Source organism: Pleurodeles waltl, chromosome 9 (genome assembly GCF_031143425.1).
Source record: "Pleurodeles waltl isolate 20211129_DDA chromosome 9, aPleWal1.hap1.20221129, whole genome shotgun sequence".
In the NCBI taxonomy this organism is placed as follows: Eukaryota; Metazoa; Chordata; class Amphibia; order Caudata; family Salamandridae; genus Pleurodeles; species Pleurodeles waltl.
The window spans coordinates 868,664,006-868,685,489 of NC_090448.1; the positions used below are offsets into that span (position 1 = coordinate 868,664,006).

The following is a 21,484-nucleotide window of genomic DNA, read 5'->3' on the forward strand; positions in this document are numbered from 1 at the left end:
TCTCTAAAGAAGGAAAGGTATGGAGACTCTACACTAAGAGCCTGAAACTCACTGACTCTTCTGGCCGATGTTATGGCTACCAGGAATACAGTCTTAAGAACCAGCAAACGCAAAGCACAAGAATGCATTGGTTCAAATGGCGATCCCATTAAAAATGCTAATACTAAATTAAGGTCCCACTGAGGCATAACACATGGTGAGGGCGGAAACTTATTAGTGAGCCCCTTAACAAACCTCAAAACAATTGGAGACTTAAACAAGGAAGGTTGATCAGGGAGGCACAGAAAAAGCCGACAGTGCAGATAAATAGCCCTTAACTGTGGCAACTGCACAACCCTTCTGTGCCAAGGAAAGAGCAAATGATAATATATCAGACAAGTGAGCCTTTAAGGGATCAATTCGGTTCTCTCCACACCAACGTACAAATTTAGCCCATCGATTTGCATAGATCGATTTGGTGGAGTGTCGCCTGGCCGATAAAATAACATCCACCACTTCCGGTGGGAGAGAAAAAGCACTCAGATTGCCCCGTTCAATCTCCAGGCATGAAGGTGCAGACTCTGGAGGTGGGGGTGTAGCATCTGCCCCTGCGACTGCGAGAGGAGGTCCACCCTGTAAGGTAGACAGAGCTGAGGGCAAAGAGAGAGTTGGAGAAGTTCTGTGTACCACACCCTTCTTGGCCAATCCGGAGCTATCAAGATGACCTGGGCTCGATCTTGGCGGATCTTCCTCAGAACTCGAGGAATCAGGGGTATGGGAGGAAACGCGTAAAGCAACTGACCCTTCCAGGACATCTGAAACGCGTCCCCCAAAGCTCCTTGCACCGGATACTGGAGGCTGCAAAATAACGGGCACTGCGTGTCCTTCTGAGTAGCAAACAGATCTATCTGCGGACACCCCCACATCTGGAAGATGTAAAGAACCAGATCCGGATGAAGATGCCACTCGTGGTCGACTGAGAACATCTGCACGTACATTCAGAACCCCAGCCAAATGATTTGCTACCAAGCAAATCTTGTGGACCTGAAGCCAGGACCGAGTCGAAGAGCTTCTCTGCAAAGAAGGTACGACCCCACTCCTCCCAGCTTGTTTATATACCACATCGTGGTAGTGTTGTCTGTCAGAATCTGGACTGACTGACCGCAAATGGAAGGGAGGAAGGCTTTGAGAGCCAGACGTACTGCCCGCAATTCCAACAGATTGATGTGAAATCTCTGTTCCAATGGAGACCAAAGGCCTTTGACCTCCAGGTCCCCCAGATGAGCTCCCCACCCTAGAGTGGAAGCATCCGTTACATCTGTGGCCACCGGCGGAGGCAGCGAGAACGGCGTTCCTTGTGACAGGTTGCTGATCGCTGCCCACCACTGAATATCCACCGCAGTGTCTCTGGTGATCGTAATCGAATCTTCGAGATCCCCTTTGTGTTGAAACCACTGCCTGCGGATGCAACACTGAAGAGCTCTCATGTGCCAGCGTGCATGAGTGACCAGCAGTATGCAAGAAGCAAACAGACCGAGCAGACGAAGGACCTTGAGGACTGGAACTACCGCTCCATTTCGAAACATCGGAATCAACGCCTGAATGTCCTGAACCCGCTGGGGTGGAGGAAAGGCCTGATTCAATGTCGTGTCCAGTACTGTCCCTATGAACAGGAGGCGTTGAGAGGGCTCCAGGTGAGATTTGGACACATTGATTGAAAGACCCAGGTCATTCAACTGAGTTGTCGACTGCAGGTGACCCCGCACAAGCTCCGGAGTCTTGACTTTGATCAACCAATCGTCCAGATAGGGAAACACCGCTATCCCTCTTCTTCTGAGCACTGCCGCTACCACCGCCATCACCTTTGTGAAGACTCGAGGTGCTGAAGTAAGACCAAACGGGAGGACCGCAAACTGCTAATGCTGCGATCCCACCACAAACCGGAGATACTTCCTGTGCGATTTGAGGATCGGAATATGGAAGTACGCATCCTGCAAATCGACAGACACCATCCAATCTCCTTCGTTCAATGCCAAAAGAACCTGTGAAAGGGTCAGCATTTTGAACTTTTCCTGCCTGAGGAACCAATTCAAAATTCTCAAGTCCAGAATTGGTCTCAACCGACCATCCTTTTTGGTAATCAGGAAGTACCTTGAATAACAGCCCTGACCCCTCTCCTGCTCGGGAACCAACTCTACGGCACCTTTTGCCAATAGGGATAACACCTCCTGTTGCAGTAACAGAAGATGGTCTTCCGAACAGAAGGATGGGCGGGGAGGGAAGGGAGAAGGGAACTCCCGAAAGGGAAGAGCATACCCTCTCTTCACAATGTCGATGACCCTAGAGTCTGATAAACTCCCACATTGGAAGAAATTGGGCAAGTCTCCCCCCTACCGGAGACAAGTGAACAGGGAGTGGAGGAGGACTAAGGCTGCTTTCCCTGCTGCACCCCTCCCGAGGAAGAGGCAGAGTGCTGCTGGGTTGCTCCTCTTATACGTAGTCTGCCTCTGCCTCTAAAGGAACTGTAAGGCAGGGAGCTTGCAGATTGTTGTTGTGACTCCTGGAATCTGCCACGAAAGGAGGAGCCACGTCCAAAACCCCTAAACTTCCTATACGATCTAAAGGAAGAGGAAGTAGCTGCCTGAAGTCCTAACGACCTCGCTGTGGCTCTGCTCTCTTTGAACCGTTCAAGAGCAGAATCTGCCTTTGTCCCAAAGAGTTTTTCTCCATCAAAAGGCAGATCCAGGAGAGTCGCTTGCACATCCGAAGAAAAGCCTGATGAGCGCAGCCAAGCCTGACGTCTCGATACTATGGATGTGCCCATAGCCCTTGCCACAGAGTCAGAGGTGTCCAACCCAGACTGGATCACCTGGGTCGCCGCCGCCTGAGCGTCCGCTAGTGAATGCAACACCTCTTGCAGCAAGTTTGGATGATCTTTCACTTCCTCCATAAGGGCATGAATATAACGTCCCAAAATGCAGGTTGCATTGGTCGACTTCAAGGCCATACTGCATGACGAAAAGGCCTTCTTTGCAGCGTGGTCCATTTTCGAAGATTTCGAAGAGGACTCTCTCCGATGCCGCCTTTCCTTCCTCTTCTTGGAACGGACCAGGAACAATTTAGCATCCCTTTCCTTAAGCGCCTTAGGGTTCATGCGCTGGCAGGAACCGCATGACTCGACCTCATGGTCGGAACTAAGGCACCACATACAATTTTCACGGGGGTCAGTGACCGACATTCGTCCCGCACACTGGTTACAAGGCTTAAAGCCAGATTTTCTTGGCTGCGACATTGTAACTACAGATGCGCAACTGTAGCTCCCTGTTAGTCTCGAAGAAAAAACTTTATTCGAAGGCACGGAAAAAAGGGAACTGACGTCTGCACGTCGACGAGGGCTTCTTATTGCCTAGATGACGTCATACGGCATCGCGTGGAGTCTGTTGATTGTGACGTCAACGTCGACGTGCAGAGCTAGAAGAAATTTCTGTCGAAGCTGGCACGAGGGGAGAATTCTTTAGGTGAGGAATCCACAGGTAGGTGTATCCATCAGAAACACAGCTTACTCTGAACATATTCATAAATTGAAATTTGCCTGTATGAGAGATAAGACAAGGCCTAGGTATGTGTGACGCAGTCAAAAATAAAGCCATGTGGGCCCCTGAAATGGCGGCTGCCTGACCTGTAAGGTGGGGCAAGGGGATATGAGGTAACTGCGCTGGCGTTGTACACTGTCGCGGTAGGCGGTCGAAGACCACGGCGCAATCCTGCATTGGTTAACATTGGACCCTATGGGTCCCAGGAGCCAATGACGATGTACGCCGGCAGTGACGGTACGCACCGCCGTGGACATGACCGCCATTTTCTCTCTGTTCAATCACTCGATACCTGATCTTCGACAGGAGAGGACCTACACTGCAAGTGCTGCTGTGACCTCAGTCTGGAAGAGACAATGGCTCGTGTGTCTGGGGAAAGGGCCCCTGCTTTCAGCACGGAGGAGTTGGAGAAAGTAGTGGATGGGTCCTCCCCCAGTACACGCTTCTCTATGGTCCTCCAGACAAATAGGTTCGTACACTGTGAGCATGCTGTATGGGCAATGCCTGTGTGGAGTGGTGTGGAGGGAAGATGGGGGGGGGGTGAGAATGAGGCGTGCATGAAACGACGGAGAGTGCATGTGCGTTATGGCAAGGGTAGGGATGCGGGCCAATGAATGTGATGGTGTAGTTGGTAATTACTACTCTTTTTCACCTGTACAATTCCTGTAGGTCAGCGCCCACCAGAAGAAAGACATCTGGCGTGCCATCGCCAAGGAAGTCCGGACCCTGGGGGTCTACCACAGACAGAGCACCCACTGCCGGAAAAGATGGGAGGACATTCGCCGCTGGAGCAAGAAGATGGCGGAGGCCCAGCTGGGTATGGCCTCCCAAAGTGGGAGGGGTGCCCGTCGCACTATGACCCCCCTGATGTTCAGGATCCTGGCTGTGGCGTACCCGGAGTTGAATGGGCGCTTTAGGGCATCACAGCAGTCACAAGGGGGTGGTACACTCTCATTCTGCTGATTCAGCGCGAATTGGAGGTGTCTGGGTGGGGGAGCTGGGCTGTGGGTTCCCTTAGGCCAGGGCGAGTTTGGTAGTTAAGTTCCCTTCTTCAGCCAGGCCCTGTGGCACCCCACCCCACCTGTGTACAGTGCCAACTACACCTAGTCAGGCTCCTGTGACATCCATGTGTGAAGAAATCGGCTATAGCCTTGTAAGCCATATCCCAGGGATTGAATAGTGGCCCCCAAGTGCGCGGCGTAGTGCAGGGGGCTTCTGTGTCTGTCGTGTCCGCCAACGGTAGCGGTATTGCATGCACTGAACATGTCTTTCTTTTGTGTCCCCTCCCCTTTTTCTGGTCTCCCCGTTCTTGTGTGCATTAGCACCATCAGGCGGAGGAGCAGTGGCACCGGAGCAGGAGGGAGCTGCATCCCACATGGCCCTGGAGGGCGAGACTACGGACTCCGAATTCACCAGTGGGATGGTGGGCGAGGGGATCTCCACAGCGGGGACAGGAGCTGACACCAGCGAAACGGACTCCTCCTCTGATGGGAGCTCCCTTGCGGTGGTGGCCCCATCTGTGCCCCCTGCATCTACAGGTACAGCCGCCACCCCCCCTACCAGCACCATCCTCCGAGCAGCCCCTCATCTTTTGCCCCGTGCCCGCTCACCCAGGAGGGTGGGCATCACCTTCGCCCCAGGCACCTCAGGCCCTGCCCCAGTCACCCCTGCTGCCCTCAGTGAGGAGGCCATTGACCTCCTCAGGTCCCTCACTGTTGGGCAGTCTACTATTTTGAATGCCATCCAGGGTGTAGAGAGGCAGTTGCAACAAACCAATGCATTCCTGGAGGGCATTCACTCTGGTCAGGCAGCCCTTCAGCGAGCTTTTCAGACTCTGGCCTCAGCACTGATGGCAGCCATTGTCCCTGTCTCTAGCCTCCCCCCTCCAACTTCCTCCACCCAGACCCACACCCCTGTACCTCAGCCTTTCCCAAGCACACCATCAGACCAGCATGCACACACCTCAACACACAAGGGAAGCTCTGGCAAACATAAGCACCACACATCCCACAGGCACTCACGCAAGCATCACACACATGCAGACACACCAACATCCACTGCCTCCACTGTGTCCCCCTCCTCCTCGTCTCCCTCCTCCCTCCCTGTCTCGTCTCCACTCACACCTGCATGCACTCCATCCTCAGCCACTACGTTCATCACCAGCACACACACCACCACCCCCCGCTCACGTGCAGTCACCACCCCCACTACCATTCACACATCCCCTGTGTCCTCTCCCAGTGTGTCTGTGAGGCCACCTCCCAAGGTACACAAACGCAGCCACACACCCACCCAACAGCCATCCACCTCACGACAGCCTCCAGCCCATGCACCTTCACCCAAAGTCACCAAACGAACACCTCCTACAACCACTACCTCTTCCTCCACTCCCAAACCCCCTCCAGCTACCGTCCCAGTGTGTCCAAAAAACTTTTCCTGTCCAACCTTGACCGCTTTCCCTCACCTCCCCCACCCCTTCAGTCTCCTAGGGCCCGACTCTCGAGGTCCCAACCTAGCACCTCAGCCACAACATCGGCGGGACCAGTGGTGCTAGTAGTCACAGGATTATGGAGTGCACCAGGCAGCAGGGCAGCCAGTGTGGCAAGGAGCCAGAGCACGGACAGTCCCCCACCTGTCAAGCATCAAAAGTTGGCCAGTGCCCGGCGGGAAAAAGGAAAGAAATCAGCCACCAAAGCCGCTCCCAGGGGTCCAGTTGGGAGTGTGGAGACAGCTGCGACACCATCCAAGGTGGGGAAGGGACACAGTAAAACCGGCAAGTCTGGGAAGATCTGCACAGCAGAGAAGACCGCCAGCAGCCCCGCTGCCCAGGAGGCGACCGCCAGCAGCAGCCACACTGCCCAGGAGAAGACCGCCAGCAGCCCCGCTGCCACCGACAGGACCGCCAGCAGCAGCCCCACTGCCCAGGAGAAGACCGCCAGCAGCCCCGCTGCCACAGACAGGGCCGCCACTAGCACCGCTGGACAGGACACCGCCGCCACCAGCACCGCTGAACAGGACAAGACCGCCACCAGCTGAACCGCTGCCAAGGACACCGCCGCCACAAGCACCCCTGCCAAGGACACCGCCGCCACCAGCACCGCTGAACAAGACAATACCGCCACAAGCACTGCTGAACAGGAGACCGCCGCCACCAGCACCGCAGGACAATGAGCGCCAAAAGCTCTGACGCTACTGAGACGGCCACGAGCAGGATGAAGCACTCTGGGCACAAAGCCCCCTCCAGAACCAGTGGAGTAAGGCATCCACTACCTCTGTCCTTGGCAGGATGAAGCACTCTGGGCACCAAGCCCCCTCCAGAACCAGTGGAGAAAGGCATCCACTACCTCAGCCCTTGGCAGGATGAAGCACTCTGGGCACAAAGCCCCCTCCAGAACCAGTGGAGATTTACATCCACTACCTCAGTCCTTGGCAGGATGAAGCACTCTGGGCACAAAGCCCCCTCAAGAACCAGTGGAGAATGTTATAGACTTGAGAGACTGTGGCTTTGCACTTCCCAGGATTGAACAGTGGGCAAACCACCCACTGTAGAGACTTGAGAGACTGTGGCTTTGCACTCCCCAGGATTGAACAGTGGGCAACCCACCCACTGTAGAGACTTGAGAGACTGTGGCTTTGCACTCCCCAAGATTGAACATTGGGCAAACCACCCACTGTAGAGACTTGAGAGACTGTGGCTTTGCACTCCCCAGGATTGCACTGTGGGCATGGAGTCCCCTAGTGGATCTGGCGTTGTGCACTCAACCGGCTGAGGTGCCCCCCCTTCCCTTCCCCCTGAGGTGCCTGTTTTATTTCCAACTGATGCCCCTGCAGTGTTCTCGCCGTCTTGTTCAGGTATCTTGTTTGGGCCTCGCCCATGCCTTTTGGGCCCAGTGATCCACGGACTATGATGGTGGAATCCCTTGGACTTGTGTTCTTGGTGTATATAATTGTATATAGTATAAATGTATATATTTGTATATATTTTTGATTCATGTCTTTGAATATATCACAATTATTCGACTCATTTCCTTTTGTCCTTGCATTCTTCCAAGGGGGGTTGGGGGTGTAACTGTGATGTATCAATATGTACTTGTGTGTGTGTTGTAGTGGGTGAGGGTGGGGGTTTTGCGTGTTGCGTGTGTGTGTCACTGTTCCCCCGTGTCGTTGGTGCAGTACTCACCATTGTCTTCGCCGCCGGCCTTCGTGCTCCTGGTAGAGGAGCAGGAAGATAAAGGCTGGCAGAATTTGGAGCTCGGGTTCCATGGCGTCCTGGTTCCTCGTGGGGTGTGTAGAGGTGAGCGTTTTCCCTTCGAAGTCCTGTTTCCGCCGTGTTTTTGTTCGCAGTGAATCCGCTCCGGAAAAGGTGGCGGATTGGTGGGTTGTAATAGTGTGGGCGGTACATTGTCCTCCGCCTGTCTGTTGGCGGTTACCGCTGCGGTGTTTGTTTGTACCGCCGTGGCGGTCGGAGTGTTAAAGTGGCTGTCTATGTTGGCAGTTTCCGCCACAGTCGAAATTCTGTTTTATTTCCCGCCGGCCTGTTGGCGGTTTTACCGCCGCTTTAACACCGACCGCCAGGGTTGTAATGACCACCATAGTCTCCAACCCCCTAGACTGTGGCTGGGGCCACGACAGGGAGAGGAAGGGTCTTGTGCACTACAAAGACTTTCCTCTGAAGTTTGCCTACTTCAAAGGAAGAAATGAATATAAATATTGAACTGCAGACCCCACAACTTCACAACACTTCTGTACTGAGGACATTCTGCCAGGGAGAAGAGCTGGATGCTTGAGGAGGATCTGCCACGCTGCGTATTGCTTTGCTGTGCTAGCCTGCTGCTGCTACCTCTGACCTGGGAGTGAGAGGACTGGACTTTTCTTTCTACATCCTGCTTTCCAAGATTCTCAAAGTGCTTGAACTGAGTTTGCCTCCTGTTGTGAAGTTTCAGGGACATGAGATATTTTATCTGCCAGTGCCTAGGCTCTGCTGCTGAGTCCTGACTTGCCAAGTGGTGCAAAATGCAGTCCCTGAGCTCTTGGAAGTGGAAGCTGGTGACCTAGAATTAAAATCCACGCACCAAGGGTGTTGCGGCAGAAACATCCATGCAATGCCTGCACCATGGCTGAAAAATTGATGCAGCGCTGCCGAAATCGACCCATCCCCTGCTTCACTGTGTATCCATTGTTGCCGTGCTTCTGGATTTTCCATGCATCGTCCCTCAGTGTCCAATTTTCAACATCAGTGCAAGGAACCGAGGCTGTGTGGCCCTAAATTGGTGCATTGTTGTCCTGCAGGGAAGGAATTGAAGCGCTGCCTACCCAGTTGGGAAAGAATTGACGCACAGCCCCACTTATGAGTAAGGAATCGACGCATGACTTACTTTTATGACACATCACCTCTCCTACAGCTTTATTTTTTAGGCATATAAGGTAATTTGTGTTAAAATAATGTATCCATTGATTCCTATGGATTAAGAATCTTAACTTAAAAAAATTTTTTTGTGTATGCCGGATTTTTGTCATTTTGGTCTTGTTTTATTCAGATAAATATTGGCTTTTTTCTAAACTCGTGTGGAGTACTTTTGTGGTGTTTTCTATATCTTACTGTGTGTGTGTATATAAATACTGTACACATTGCCTATAAGATAAACCTGCTTGTGCCAAGCTACCAAGGGGGTGAGCAGGGATTGCCTTAGGTGTGCGACTCCCTTACCCTCACTAGGGTGAAGGTCCCTACTTGGACAAGGTGTAAACTGACTGCCAACTAGAGACCCCATTTCTAACAATTAGCTCAAGCCAGAAACTACATGGGGGTGGGGGGTTGTGTCATCTTCTAGATGTTTCCTGAATCCCATATTTCTGCAGATCGGTCGTGTCCATTTCCTTCTATGCTTATCATAAGCCATACAAACAAATAACATGTGTGCAATATTTTCACCTACCTAGAGTACATAAAGTACATGTAGTATCATCATCAGTGTAATTATGCACTTTCTATATTGTGGTGAAAGCTCTGACTTGAAGAGTTTCTTAGTGGAATTTCATGTATAACATTTTCGCCAGATAAGGTTGGATTGTGTCTAGAAACACCTCAAAACTTGGGTTTGGCTTGCCAATAAGAAAATTTGTAAACCTGCCTAATCTGGAGTTTTGGTGGAGGATGTTTAGAGCATACTCCCAGTATGGTTGCTTAAATTGGACCTTGATTTTGGTGTTAGCATTTGTGGTTCACTTCAATAGGAAAATAGGTCAAGCTTACCAAACATCTCATCTAAACATGTCAGATCCAAAGAAAGGTTACAAAGCTATCTAGCTGCAACAGTTCTGTAAGATCTTCTCTATAATGGGCCAGTTATTGGTTTGTCCATAATCTTAACCAATAGAGCATAGGTTTCAAACTATTATATGCTCTATTTGTTTGCTGTTAAGTCCTGATGCATAGGGATTAGTGAGGTTGACGTAGGTATCCCCAGTAGACCCTTCATGAACCTATTTTCACTTAGCAGGAGATGTTTTGGGTCACCTGTACCCCTTAACTCAGCCCCAAATAGGGCTGCAGCTTGAACCTTGTGCCTGCATACCTCTAGGTCCGGAGTAACCATTTTAGATGGTATTTGTTAGTGATAGCCATTGAGTTGTGTACAAGGACCGTTTTTGCTTCACTCATATGGGGTAGCCATGATAACCTAGGATCGAGTGCTATACCCATGAGGTCAAGTTTTTCCTCTTGGAGTGTAAGATTTTTCTTGAAGGTCCTATAGAGTTTGATGGTCATATACTTAGTTTTACTGGTGTTAGTTCTTAGTCCCTTTGCAGCACAATATGTTTTACACCCATGTATTTGTTTTTGAAGGCCCCTTGGTGTCTGTGACAACAAAATGGTGTCACACGTAAATAATACCTCAAACAGGGGCCCCACAAAGCCTTGGGGAATCATGGCTTCACTTCTTAAGACAGTCAGCTACATCATTTACGTCCAGTGAGAACAGGGTAGGTGCAAACGCATGCCCCTGCCTCACTCCCTTATTGATGGGGATAGATTCTGTGAGTTTGCCATAAGGACCCCAACAAATCTTGGCATAGTTGCCTTGATGTAATCTAATTATCTGGGTTAAAAGATTATTAAGTACACCTTGGATCTTGAGCATGACCCTTAAGGGACCTCTTGGAATGAGACTGAAAACCGTCCTTAGATCTATGATGCAATATACATATGTCGACCCCTCAATTTATTATGTTTCCACAGGATACACAGAAGTCTGAAGACCTGATCGATTGTGCTTACACAGGTTATAAACCCTGCCTGATAGACTGTTAAATGTTATTATCATCCATCCAGTCATTCAGTTTTCAAAGTACCTGCCTGGCATATAGTTTTTGCAATACATCTAAGAGGCTAATCCGCCTGTATTTGCTGGGTTCCTATTTGCTCCCCTTTTTATGGACTAGGACAATTTTTTGCCCCTTTCCATGTACGAGGAACCAGAGCTCCCAATGCCACTGAGTTGCTGCTTACGTTCATATAAGGAGCTCATACGACTTTGAATAAATAAATAAATATGTTTGAATAAATCTCCTGGAATTTCCTGACCTGATGTCTCCTATTGCTTTCAGCGTTTCATCCATACTAAAGTAAGTTGAATTCCATGGCTTTATTTGTGCAACTGTTCTGAGCCTATTGCGATTCTTGGGAATGCTTTGTAGGTTCAGAGTACAGATCAGTAAAAATTTGAATCCACGTACTGGGATCCAAGTAATGCTCTGTGCAAGTTAATGCATCTTTACTTCCATTGGAAGCTATTTTTCTAAATGAAATGAAAGGCAATTCATTTTGCAACTTGGTAAAAATGTTAAACATACTATACCATTCCCTTTAAAGGGAGAGTTCAATGAAAATAAAGCATCCCTTTCCTGAAGAAGGGTGATAGATAAAACTATTATGTCATGTTTCAGAGCATCCATAGTCTTGAATACAGTATACTGATCTACAATTTTATGAGGCATGAGTGGAAATTTGGGAGCTGGAAGCAGAAGAGGGACACACTCTATTTCAACTGGTTCCTACAATTTCTAAATACATTTAGGATCACATTCAAATGCTGATGAACCAGTCTGTCATGCAGTCAATGCATGGCGGACCAAATGAGAGTTATATTTGTAGGTGTAAGCGAACCAGACAGCGCAGCTGTCAGTTTGTTAAAGACCACACAGGGACCTTATGAAAGTTTCCCTGGGAATGTATTCCGCCCATTGCTTACCAATGGCTTTGTGGTTTCAACTCATATTTGCTTGCTTTGTATTTGCTGGCTTAATTTGATTTAGACTGTGCTGCTTGTCTTTGTCCCTCGTGTGGAGAACAGCATGTTTACCACCTCTCTGACTCGCTTCTTGTATTCTACCACAAGTGCTCACTTTCTGTACACAGACCTTTAAATTTTGTTCTTATCTTGTCTCATTTGCTGTGCATTTAAAGGCAGAGGTCAAATGTCAGAGTCTGTCATTTGAGTGAGCTTGGTGTTTACTTTTTTTCTCTGACTTCAAAGTGAAAAGATTTATCTGACAATCTGACAATTCTGCTGGGTACTGGCTTTGTGTAAGGAAAGGCTTATTTCTAGCTCAAAACAACATTTAAATGTCGGTAAATGAACTGTGCAAATATCTCAGGATATACCAAAATTAGGAAAGCATAAATGAAGTACTTTTTTTGTAATTCTTAAGTGTGGTTGGAAACAAATATTTAAATCTGATTAAAATAAATCAGTACAGTAGGTGATGCCATTTAAACACATTATTTGTGTGCTGTATAGGCTTATCAATAAAATTGTCTGTCTATGCAAATGTGATGGTCTTTTCAATTGAAAATATGTTGTGTAAAGGCAGTGTCTTACCACACTATGCATACTCCACTCTACAACACGCTTCTCCACTCTACACGGCTCCACTCTATGCCACTCTACTCCACTTTATGCCACTCCACGACATTCAACTCTACAACACTTTACTGCCCTCTATGCTATGCCACACCACTCTATGATACGTCACTCTATAATACTCTACCCCTTTTAACTTTATACCACTCCACTCTATGCCACTCCACTCTGCAACCAACATCACTCCACTATACAATACTCTACTTACCTTTACACCACTCCATGCCACTCTATGACACTACTCTACTTTACTTAACTCCCTCTGCACCACTCAACACAACTTTCTTTACTCCATTCCACACCTCACCACGCCACTCAACTCAACTCTATTCTGACTCACCTCTCCCATTCTATGACACACTACTCCACAATACTACTCCACCCTATGCCACTGCACAGTACACTTTTCTGTGACACTCAACTCTAAGACACTCTATGCCGTTTCACTCTACGCCACTGTACTCCACTCTATGTCCCTCCACTCCTCACCTCTCCATTCTACTGCACTCTACTGTATGACACTCCACTCTGACACTCCACAACACTCCACTCCACCCTACAACTCTCCACTCTATGCCACTCCACTACAATGAACACCACTCCGCTCTATGCCACTCCACTCAATTCCACTCTACTCCACTCTCCTCTACGTCACTAACCTTTAGCCATGCTGAACAGCAGCCATGCTGGTGTACACCATAGCTAAAACACATTGCCAAAGGCAATAGTTCTTGCATAGGCAAGAGTTATTGGCTTTGCCAATGTTTGTCTCACAAGGGACCTGGGAACTGTTTTGGGTACAAATATTCACCTGCTTAAAAAGGTAACTCTAAATTCAATTGGTCGGCCACATATGGCATGGGTAGTGCCTCCACTGCACAAGCCATAAAGCAGTCAGCCCTGGTGAGCAGTAAATTGAGATCTTATATTGCTAACATAAATCCTGCTTGCTGTTTTTGATTTCTGCTTTCCACCACATGAAAACCAAATGTGCAGCAAAGCCCCAGAGTAACATTTCATAAACACATTTACTGACTCATTTCTTGCAACTGGGGTGGAAGAAAAATATTTTGCTACTACTACTTGTTTTTATTTTCAGAACAGTCTTTGAGTTCTAGTCCCCTGTGTACCCAGATAAGCAGATTCCAGTATTTCAATGGATTGCCATTCCAGAAGATGACACAAATCTAGATGTGGTTTGGGTTGAAAGAATTAAAATACTAGAGTTAGGTTTGACCAGAAGAGTACCAAAGAAGGAGGACCTCAGTTACTGGCACGCTCCAGTGATACCCTTCTCTTGAATTCTGCCTTGCAGTCAAGGCTTGCAAAATTCAAAGGTATAAGGTCTGGTCTCTGGGCAGCAAGGTCTTTCGTGGGATAGGTATGCCACTGAATTCTCTACATGTCACTCTCAGCAGTCTATCTAACCTCGTCACTGGAGTTTGAGAGCCCTCAAGTCAAATCACTTGAAAGAGTATTAAAACTCCTATTGTTATTCAAGAAACTGAAGCACCTCTTCAAATTCAATTTGATGCAAGAAGTTGAATTTTAATTCTTATTCAGCTAAACATACATTCAATATACAGTACATATATTTAATCTAAACAATAATAATAAATATAATATATCATAATATTAAATAATATTAAATTGAACACATTCAATTGTTCATCTTGCAACACGTCTCCTTTTGAGCTCCGAAGATGGCACAACTGTGAAGCACCAAGTCATATACTTTATTTATTTTTTCTGAGAAACTTAATAGGTTTTTGGAGGATAAACATTCTTAAAACTAAAGAGCCCCTTGAACTTGAGTGTTGTGAGCGCTTTACCTCAATGCTTTACCTCAGTGCTTGACATACATTGTTTAAAAAGTGCACAGTTAACATATTGCAGCAGCTGTCATTTTTGACCGGGAGCAAACACAAATACATACAGATTTTATGCAAATTTCTTACCTGACTGATCGGTCATCACTTCCAGTCATGGCCAGCGGCTTATTCGGGTGTACAGCTAGTGCCCAAAGCTCCCCTTCACAGTGCCCCTGCATGATCAGAAAAGGTTTGTTGCGCTCATGCACCACAATCTCAAAGATTTCACTATCTTGTGTGCCAACTAGAATGTGGTCTCCTCGCCAGCAAACGCTCCTCACAGATAAACCTATTAAAACACAAGAAAATGAATAGACCTATAACTGACAAAAATCACGATGTACAAGCATTCAGCAAAGCAATGTACATTAAAGGAAAAGCTAAGTAATATAGATGAAGACAAAACTCTAAATGTAGAAAACACATTTATGATTTAGCTAAAAAGTACTAGGTAATGTTCAACTTTTTTCTACTACCAAAACATTACACTTGTATTTTACAAAACACATATATAGGTAGGATCAACAACCAATGACATGAAACATCTCCTGGCATGCCCTGAAAAACAGCTATTGTGAGGCATTATTGGGGGTCAGCCCAGAGGGCTGTGAGTGCTGGTTTGTGTGTGTGACTGGTGGGTTTCCGGGGCAAGAGCAACGACCAGGGTGGCAACACCACCCAAGATGGTGGCTGACTGCAGCTGAAGGAGACTGATTGCTGGGCAGCCAAGTAGGGGATGAAGTGAACAGCTGGGGCTCTGTATGGACAAAGGACTGGACATATCATAGTGAGACGATTAATAGAGTGTAAAGTCGCTGCTGGTAAAAAGAATCAGAAGTTTCCTGGATAGGGAGATAGCCATGGTCCCCTGGTTATCTCCCTTTGAAAGAAACGTCCAATTCTTCCAACTCCCCCTGCTTAACACCCTATCCAGGAAAAATCCAATTCTTTTTACTCCAGAGCATCGGGACAAAATAGCAACTGCTACATGTTTTTTCTCAGCTGCGTGGCTGGCCACAAGACCCCCCCTGCTTTCCTGCTCCTAATTAGTACCAGCTCACTCCGTACTCCAGGACACTTACTTGGCACTGCTGCATATTCAAATACCCACTCCTTAAATAGATGATTTTCTTAACTCCAGCAGTGTCACCTAGTGACCCATGCACACGCTCCAAGAAATTATTTCAGTTTTAAGTTTTGTTTGTTCCTTATTATCTAGGGCACAATTAGACACCCTTGCCTCACTTCCCAACTGACTGGAGGGAGGCTCTCTGTGATTGGTTCGGGAACCCCATCAGGCAAGTGAAAGATTACTATAACAGTCCTTCCCCCTCTCTGAAATATACTGATAATGATTTTTTCTAATTTCCAGATACTGGGTGCGTACGCTCCCATCCTGATGATGACCTCACAACACTAGAAGTCAGAACGTCGTTGACAGCATAGACTCCAATCACACTGTACAAATTTATGTAAATGAGTCATAAGACTTTGTGATGCACTTTGCCTCTGTTTCTTTATCACCCTTCAGTGCACATCTCCTTCACTGAAGCATGAGCACCAGATCTCTTCTGAAAACAAGTACAACATTGTTTCAAACATGCAATGGTTACATTAATTGGAATATAACATCATATTTAGCCTGTTTCTTATATACCTTGGTAATCTAGTTTTATATTTGTTCTGTCTTCAACTTTGCAAGATTTCTTATTTCACTACAGGGATTTAACTCCTACTGAACCATTGTTCCATTAACCTAGTCATAGTGATGGACACAGGCAAAGCTTTTCACAAACTGACATGGGAATTTGCCCTGAAAGTATTTCAGCCAATGAGCCTAGACCATGATTTCTTGATGCGTAATGGACTGTTGTATTCCAAGCTCCCTTCCAAAGTCTGCACTGGACAGGTGATCTCCAGTAATACACAAAGCTGAAGTGGGACTAAACAGGTTTACGCCTTGCCAGTTCCGATGTGTTCATTAGCAATGGAACCACTTGCTTACATGCAATGCCAATCAGGCAGGAAGAGAGACATCAACTTAGGGACATACATGTGATATCCTTATATCCTAATGAAATGCTGCTATTTCTAAAAGAGGTACAAAATTAGGTGCATTAGACAATGGCAACTTGGATCAGTTCAGCAAATTCTTTGCAATGAATAGTAACTGGGTGAAATCTTGTTTATTTCCGATCCATCCAGAAATTAAACAAAAGATATGTTATCTATATTCTGCGAGGCCACTGGATGAGAGCTGGTCACATTTTGATATTTAGGGTTACAGATCAACTTTACTGATGGAAATATTAGCGGACCTCAGGGGCAACATCACATTCTGGAAGTCATTGCCACTATTGGTGATGAGAACAGCCTTGGCAAAAATGATTGTCCTCCCACGTCTACTATACTACTTTTTTCCATACTGCCTGCAAATCTGCCCATACGGTTGTTCTGTGAGCTTGACAGCATACTTGTGGAAATGAGCACAGATACAGTGTAGCATTCAATAACGCGAAACTACCCATGCAACAGGTGGGTTAGGCACCATCAGTGGTTGCATTATTGCAATGGGTTGCCAAATGGCTTGAGGAGACAATAGAAGGTAGAATGACAATGCAGTCAGGTAGCCTCTTGCTGGTTGAAAATAGAAGCTCTTATAGAACAGACAGGATTGACAAAATACCCATTGAAATTGCTGAAGACCCTTAGATGTTGCTTGCCTTGCCTATTGGCTGTGACTAACTCATCTTAAACGTATGCCTTAGGCGTTCCCAGACAACCCTGAGAGCTCAGAGGGCATTCTTGGCTTGACAACTGACACTCTGGGAAGAAGCAGGCCTCAAGGTCACCAGATATCTTCCCTAAAACTGCACAGTCATTTTTCCCAATTGGCAAACCTTTAGTTGCCTGTGTAAGTCCCTAGTAAATGGTACCCCTGGCACCAAGGGCATGGGGTACTAAAGGAAGGCCCCTGAGAGCTGCAGCGCAGATTGTGTCACCCTCAGAGACCCTCCCACAAAGTGCACCCAGTGCTGCTTTTGCAGGCTCTGTCTCTTGGTGCAGATCTAAAATGAAAACATGACATGGCACACAGCCTGTTGGCCATGTCCCCTGCACACTGTATGCAATATATGTAAGTCGCCCCTCGGGCAGGCCTTCCAGTCCTAAAGGCAGGGTGCATTATATTGCAAAAGAGGGCATACCTGCATGAGCAGATATGCACCTTTTATGTCTTTGTAGATTCTCGGACATAGTTAGTGAACAATTAAGCCATTTTGAGTACATGTGCTGGACACTGGTCAATACAAGTTCCCCAGCTCCATGATGCCTTCAATGACAACAGGGATGTTTGGTATCAAACATCTTGTATTAGTAAACCCTCACTGAATCCATTAATGGAATTTTTAATACATGCACTGAGAGGGCACCTTACAGACATACCAACTCCTAGTGAGGGCACAGACTGGTAAACATCAGTACAGCCACCTTAGGACAGAGTTCTGCCCCCCTGAGGTGACAGAAATGCTCTCTGGAGCTTAGAACAAAGGCCTGCAGTGGGCAGAGGTGTGACCTCTTATACCAAGCAGGATGGACATTGCAGGATGGGAAGCTTCAAAGGCTTTGTGGCCTTTGAAATGGGACCCAGGCCTCTTCAAATGGTGGAGGGGTGCGACCCCCAGTTTCTGATCCCACTTTTGGCTGGAGGACTGGCGGGGAAATTTAGTAAATTAGGAGGTGTGCCTCTTCATGCCAGTCCCACCCCAAGGGTGGATGAGCTGAACATTTTGTAAAGTGCCCCTTTTTGAATGGTCACCCCCCCACACCTTTTTGCTGTCAGATGCTGTTGTTTTTGACCTGTCAGCATATTGAAGCCTGCAAACCAGGCACCAGTACCAATGCTCTTTCCCTTAAAGTGCATGTAGAATTGCATTGGCCAATTAGCAAGGACATTACCACCCCTGTAAGTTCCTAGTAAACGGTGCCCAAGGTACCGAGGGCAAGGGTAGTACAGGGGGTCACAAGGGCTGCAGCACTGATTGTGCCACCCTGAGTAACCAGAGTAAAAGAGAGACCTCAGAGCTGTAATGCCAGCCTGCACGAGCAGCCTGCTGCTCGAGTGAGACTCTGCTCACACCAGGTGCAAGCAAAGTCCCCGTTACTGTCCATGGGCAAGTTAGTCACCCCTAAGGCAGGCTCCCTCTAGCCCAGGAGGCAGGGCGCAGTGTCCCAGGAGTGAGGACATATGTGCAGGAGCACATATGCCCCTGTGCTGACACTTAAAATGCAATGCCAGCCCGAGTAACTGGTGGTCCATTGGGATAACATGGGCTGGCAAATGATCACTGCTCAGATGTCCTGCTCTGAATGGCTCGCCCGAATCCCATCGTGTTTGGTATCAAACACTGTGCTTTTTAACCCTGAACATGATGCCCCTGCCACCACAGACAAGAGCCCGACGTCCTCCTGGTGGGGCTAGCATGTTGGCAGGACGAAAGACAAAGGGCCTGAGCAGGAAGGCGGTCACACCTTCTCCCTTCCCGGCTGGCTAGTAAGAAAAGCATCAGGACGGTGTGCTTCAAAGGCTTCCCCCGCATTTGAGGTGTAAGCATCTGTCCCCCCAGTTGAACACAAAGTGCCTCCCGCCCTGCCTGGTGGGGCAGATGGGAAATTAGCTATGCAGGAGGCATGCACCTCCAAAAGACTGGCCACAGCTTTAAGGTGGGCTAGGAAGTCTGCACAGCAGAGGGAGGGTGCTGACATTTTGGCAGACCCTAAAAATAGTGGGTTCTGGGTAGAAAATTGACACATTCCCACAGGAACTTGTCACTTCAGGGGTGGTTTAGTAGCCTTTTGACCACTGTCCCTCACACCCTTAAACACCCCCTGAACCAGGATTTGAGGGACTCCCCTGGCACCAGAACTTAGATCTTACCCTAAACAGATGAGAGAAGCACTAAGAGATGTCTGCACCGACAATAGGATCTCGACTCCAGCCCCAGCGCGAAGAGAGGGCACAGACTGATCTAAGGAGGCCAGTACGGGTTCTGAGTGTCCAACATGTCCCTGACGTGAATACCCATTGGTCCCAGCAAGAGAGACCCCAATGGACACCGAGAATCCAAGGGAGACTCCCCTGACTGGTGGTACCAGTTCCCTATAACTTTCAGGAGTAAAGGCGGGCTGAGATCGAAGAACTGCCACCCGACAAGCTCTGCGTTCCTGAGCCTAAAGAAACTCAGTGCCCAGCATCTAAAGAGTGGGAGTAAGGACCAAGCCTCTACTCACTGCCACACGATCTCCAGCTGACAGAAAGCCTGTGGATCACCCTTGCAGCTACCAAGGCTTGTCTGTTGCAAGCCCAGAAACCGATGGCCACATGACATTCACCAACTCCAGAACACGCCTCCACCCCCAGCATAGAGACTGACGTCACCAGCGACCCCTCTCCTGTGGGTTTGCAGCCCTGAAGGAAGTGACTTCGAATGGAGCAGCAAAGAATCTTTGGCACGACCAGCCCCGTGATTGACAGCTAGAAGCCATCTCCACACCAGGAGCAGCCGGAGGAGGTAGTGGAGATCCAACTGTCGATTCCGGGTCTTGGCTACTCAAACACCTCTACATCCAAATGTTAGAGTGGGGTCCACCCCCAAGTCCAGTTTTGCAATGGAGTGCAAAATGCACCAAGCACTGTAGACCGTTCAGCACCAAGGACAGCCAAGCCAACTCTGCAACAGGACTCCCTAGGCAAGGTAACCAAATTCTGACTGTTGAATCTTGGTCTAGGACCCTGCAGAACCTGAACTTCCTGTGGGTTATTCAGGACTTACCCTACAAGTTCCCAAGTGCACACTGCTATTTTCCTCATTGACTTCAACGGAAACCCTTTAAACCTCCAAAGTACTGTTCTTTCTAAGGGCTTAAAAATTCACAACTCCGGTTGTACAAAAGCTACAAAGTTTGTTTTGGTGTCTAAATTAAGATTAACATCTAATCTATTTTTCTAAACTGGTGCCAGATTTCTATTAAGTAGTGTCATTTACTTATTGTCCATGTTGGTATTGGAAAATGCTTTATACATCTTCTTCTAAGTAGCATGACTGCTCTTTGCCACACTACCAGGAGTGAGCTAGGGTTTATGGAAAGTGAATCCGAGGTCCACTACTGGGTATCGTTTTGGTATTCCATAGTAAGACTACCTAGTCATACCATATGATACCTTCAACCTTGTTACAGACACTACTTTTTCAATTCCTCCATCTTGCATGGAAGGAATTAGGCCAATAGGTTTAGGGCTATGCAAATTTACCAAAGGAAGTGGTCATAGGAAGGGTGTAGTCACCCTAAAGGTGAGTAACCCATTGGCTACCACCTGGCACCCCATGTAACGCCCCTAAATTCATATTAAGGTGGCACCCCTAAACCCTAGAATCAGATTGCTGTCTACCTAATAAGAGTCTGAGAAAATAGAAGTCGCCGAGCATAGAAGACTGAAGACACCATCTGACTTGGCCCCAGTCCTACCATCCTGTCTGCAGCCTTCAAAGAAACCTGTGTCCAGAAGACGACTGTCCTGCAGCCCAGTGACCTCCAAAGGCTTGAGAGGACTGCCTGCCTTCAATAAACAACAAGAACTCCTGTGGACAGCGGACCTGTCCAAAAGAAATATCTCCAACGAAGAAAGAAGTCTGCCTGAGGCACCGTAAAAACTGCTGCCTGGAACCACCTCTGCATCTGACGCCCATGGCCTGAGTCCAAGTGGCCCACCAGTCCAGTGAAGGTTCCCCAGTGCTTCTGACCCACAGTCCATCCTGTGCTGACTCCTGCTGGACTTCACAGTAACGCCTGCAGCTTGCCCGGTAAACTCTTTACTATGCCAAAAGTCACCCCTGCACCAAGAGCCCCTTGGCCTTGGGGAGCTAGACCCTTGGTGTCCCTACGACCCCTGGCATCTTAACTTGCCTAGGTTTCTGTGGATTGACCTCTCCCGGCCCCCTGGTCTGAGTCTGCAGCCAATTTCTGAAAGTAATCTCCCACATTGGTTAACATTGGGAGCCTGACCCGATGTTGACACTCTGCACCAGGCCGCCCCGTGCCGCTGAGGGTGTAAGTTGGG

General features: G+C 48.1%; 1 protein-coding gene across 1 annotated transcript in view; it reads right to left on the reverse strand.

The window, feature by feature from the left end:
- EML5 (EMAP like 5) overlaps window positions 1-21,484 on the reverse strand; it is a 1,994,219-nt gene that overhangs the window by 1,213,550 nt on the left and 759,185 nt on the right. Inside the window, exon 7 of the mRNA XM_069208148.1 lies at window positions 14,455-14,656. Within this exon, the coding sequence (XP_069064249.1) occupies window positions 14,455-14,656 (202 nt within the window). The remainder of the gene's footprint in view (window positions 1-14,454; window positions 14,657-21,484) is intronic.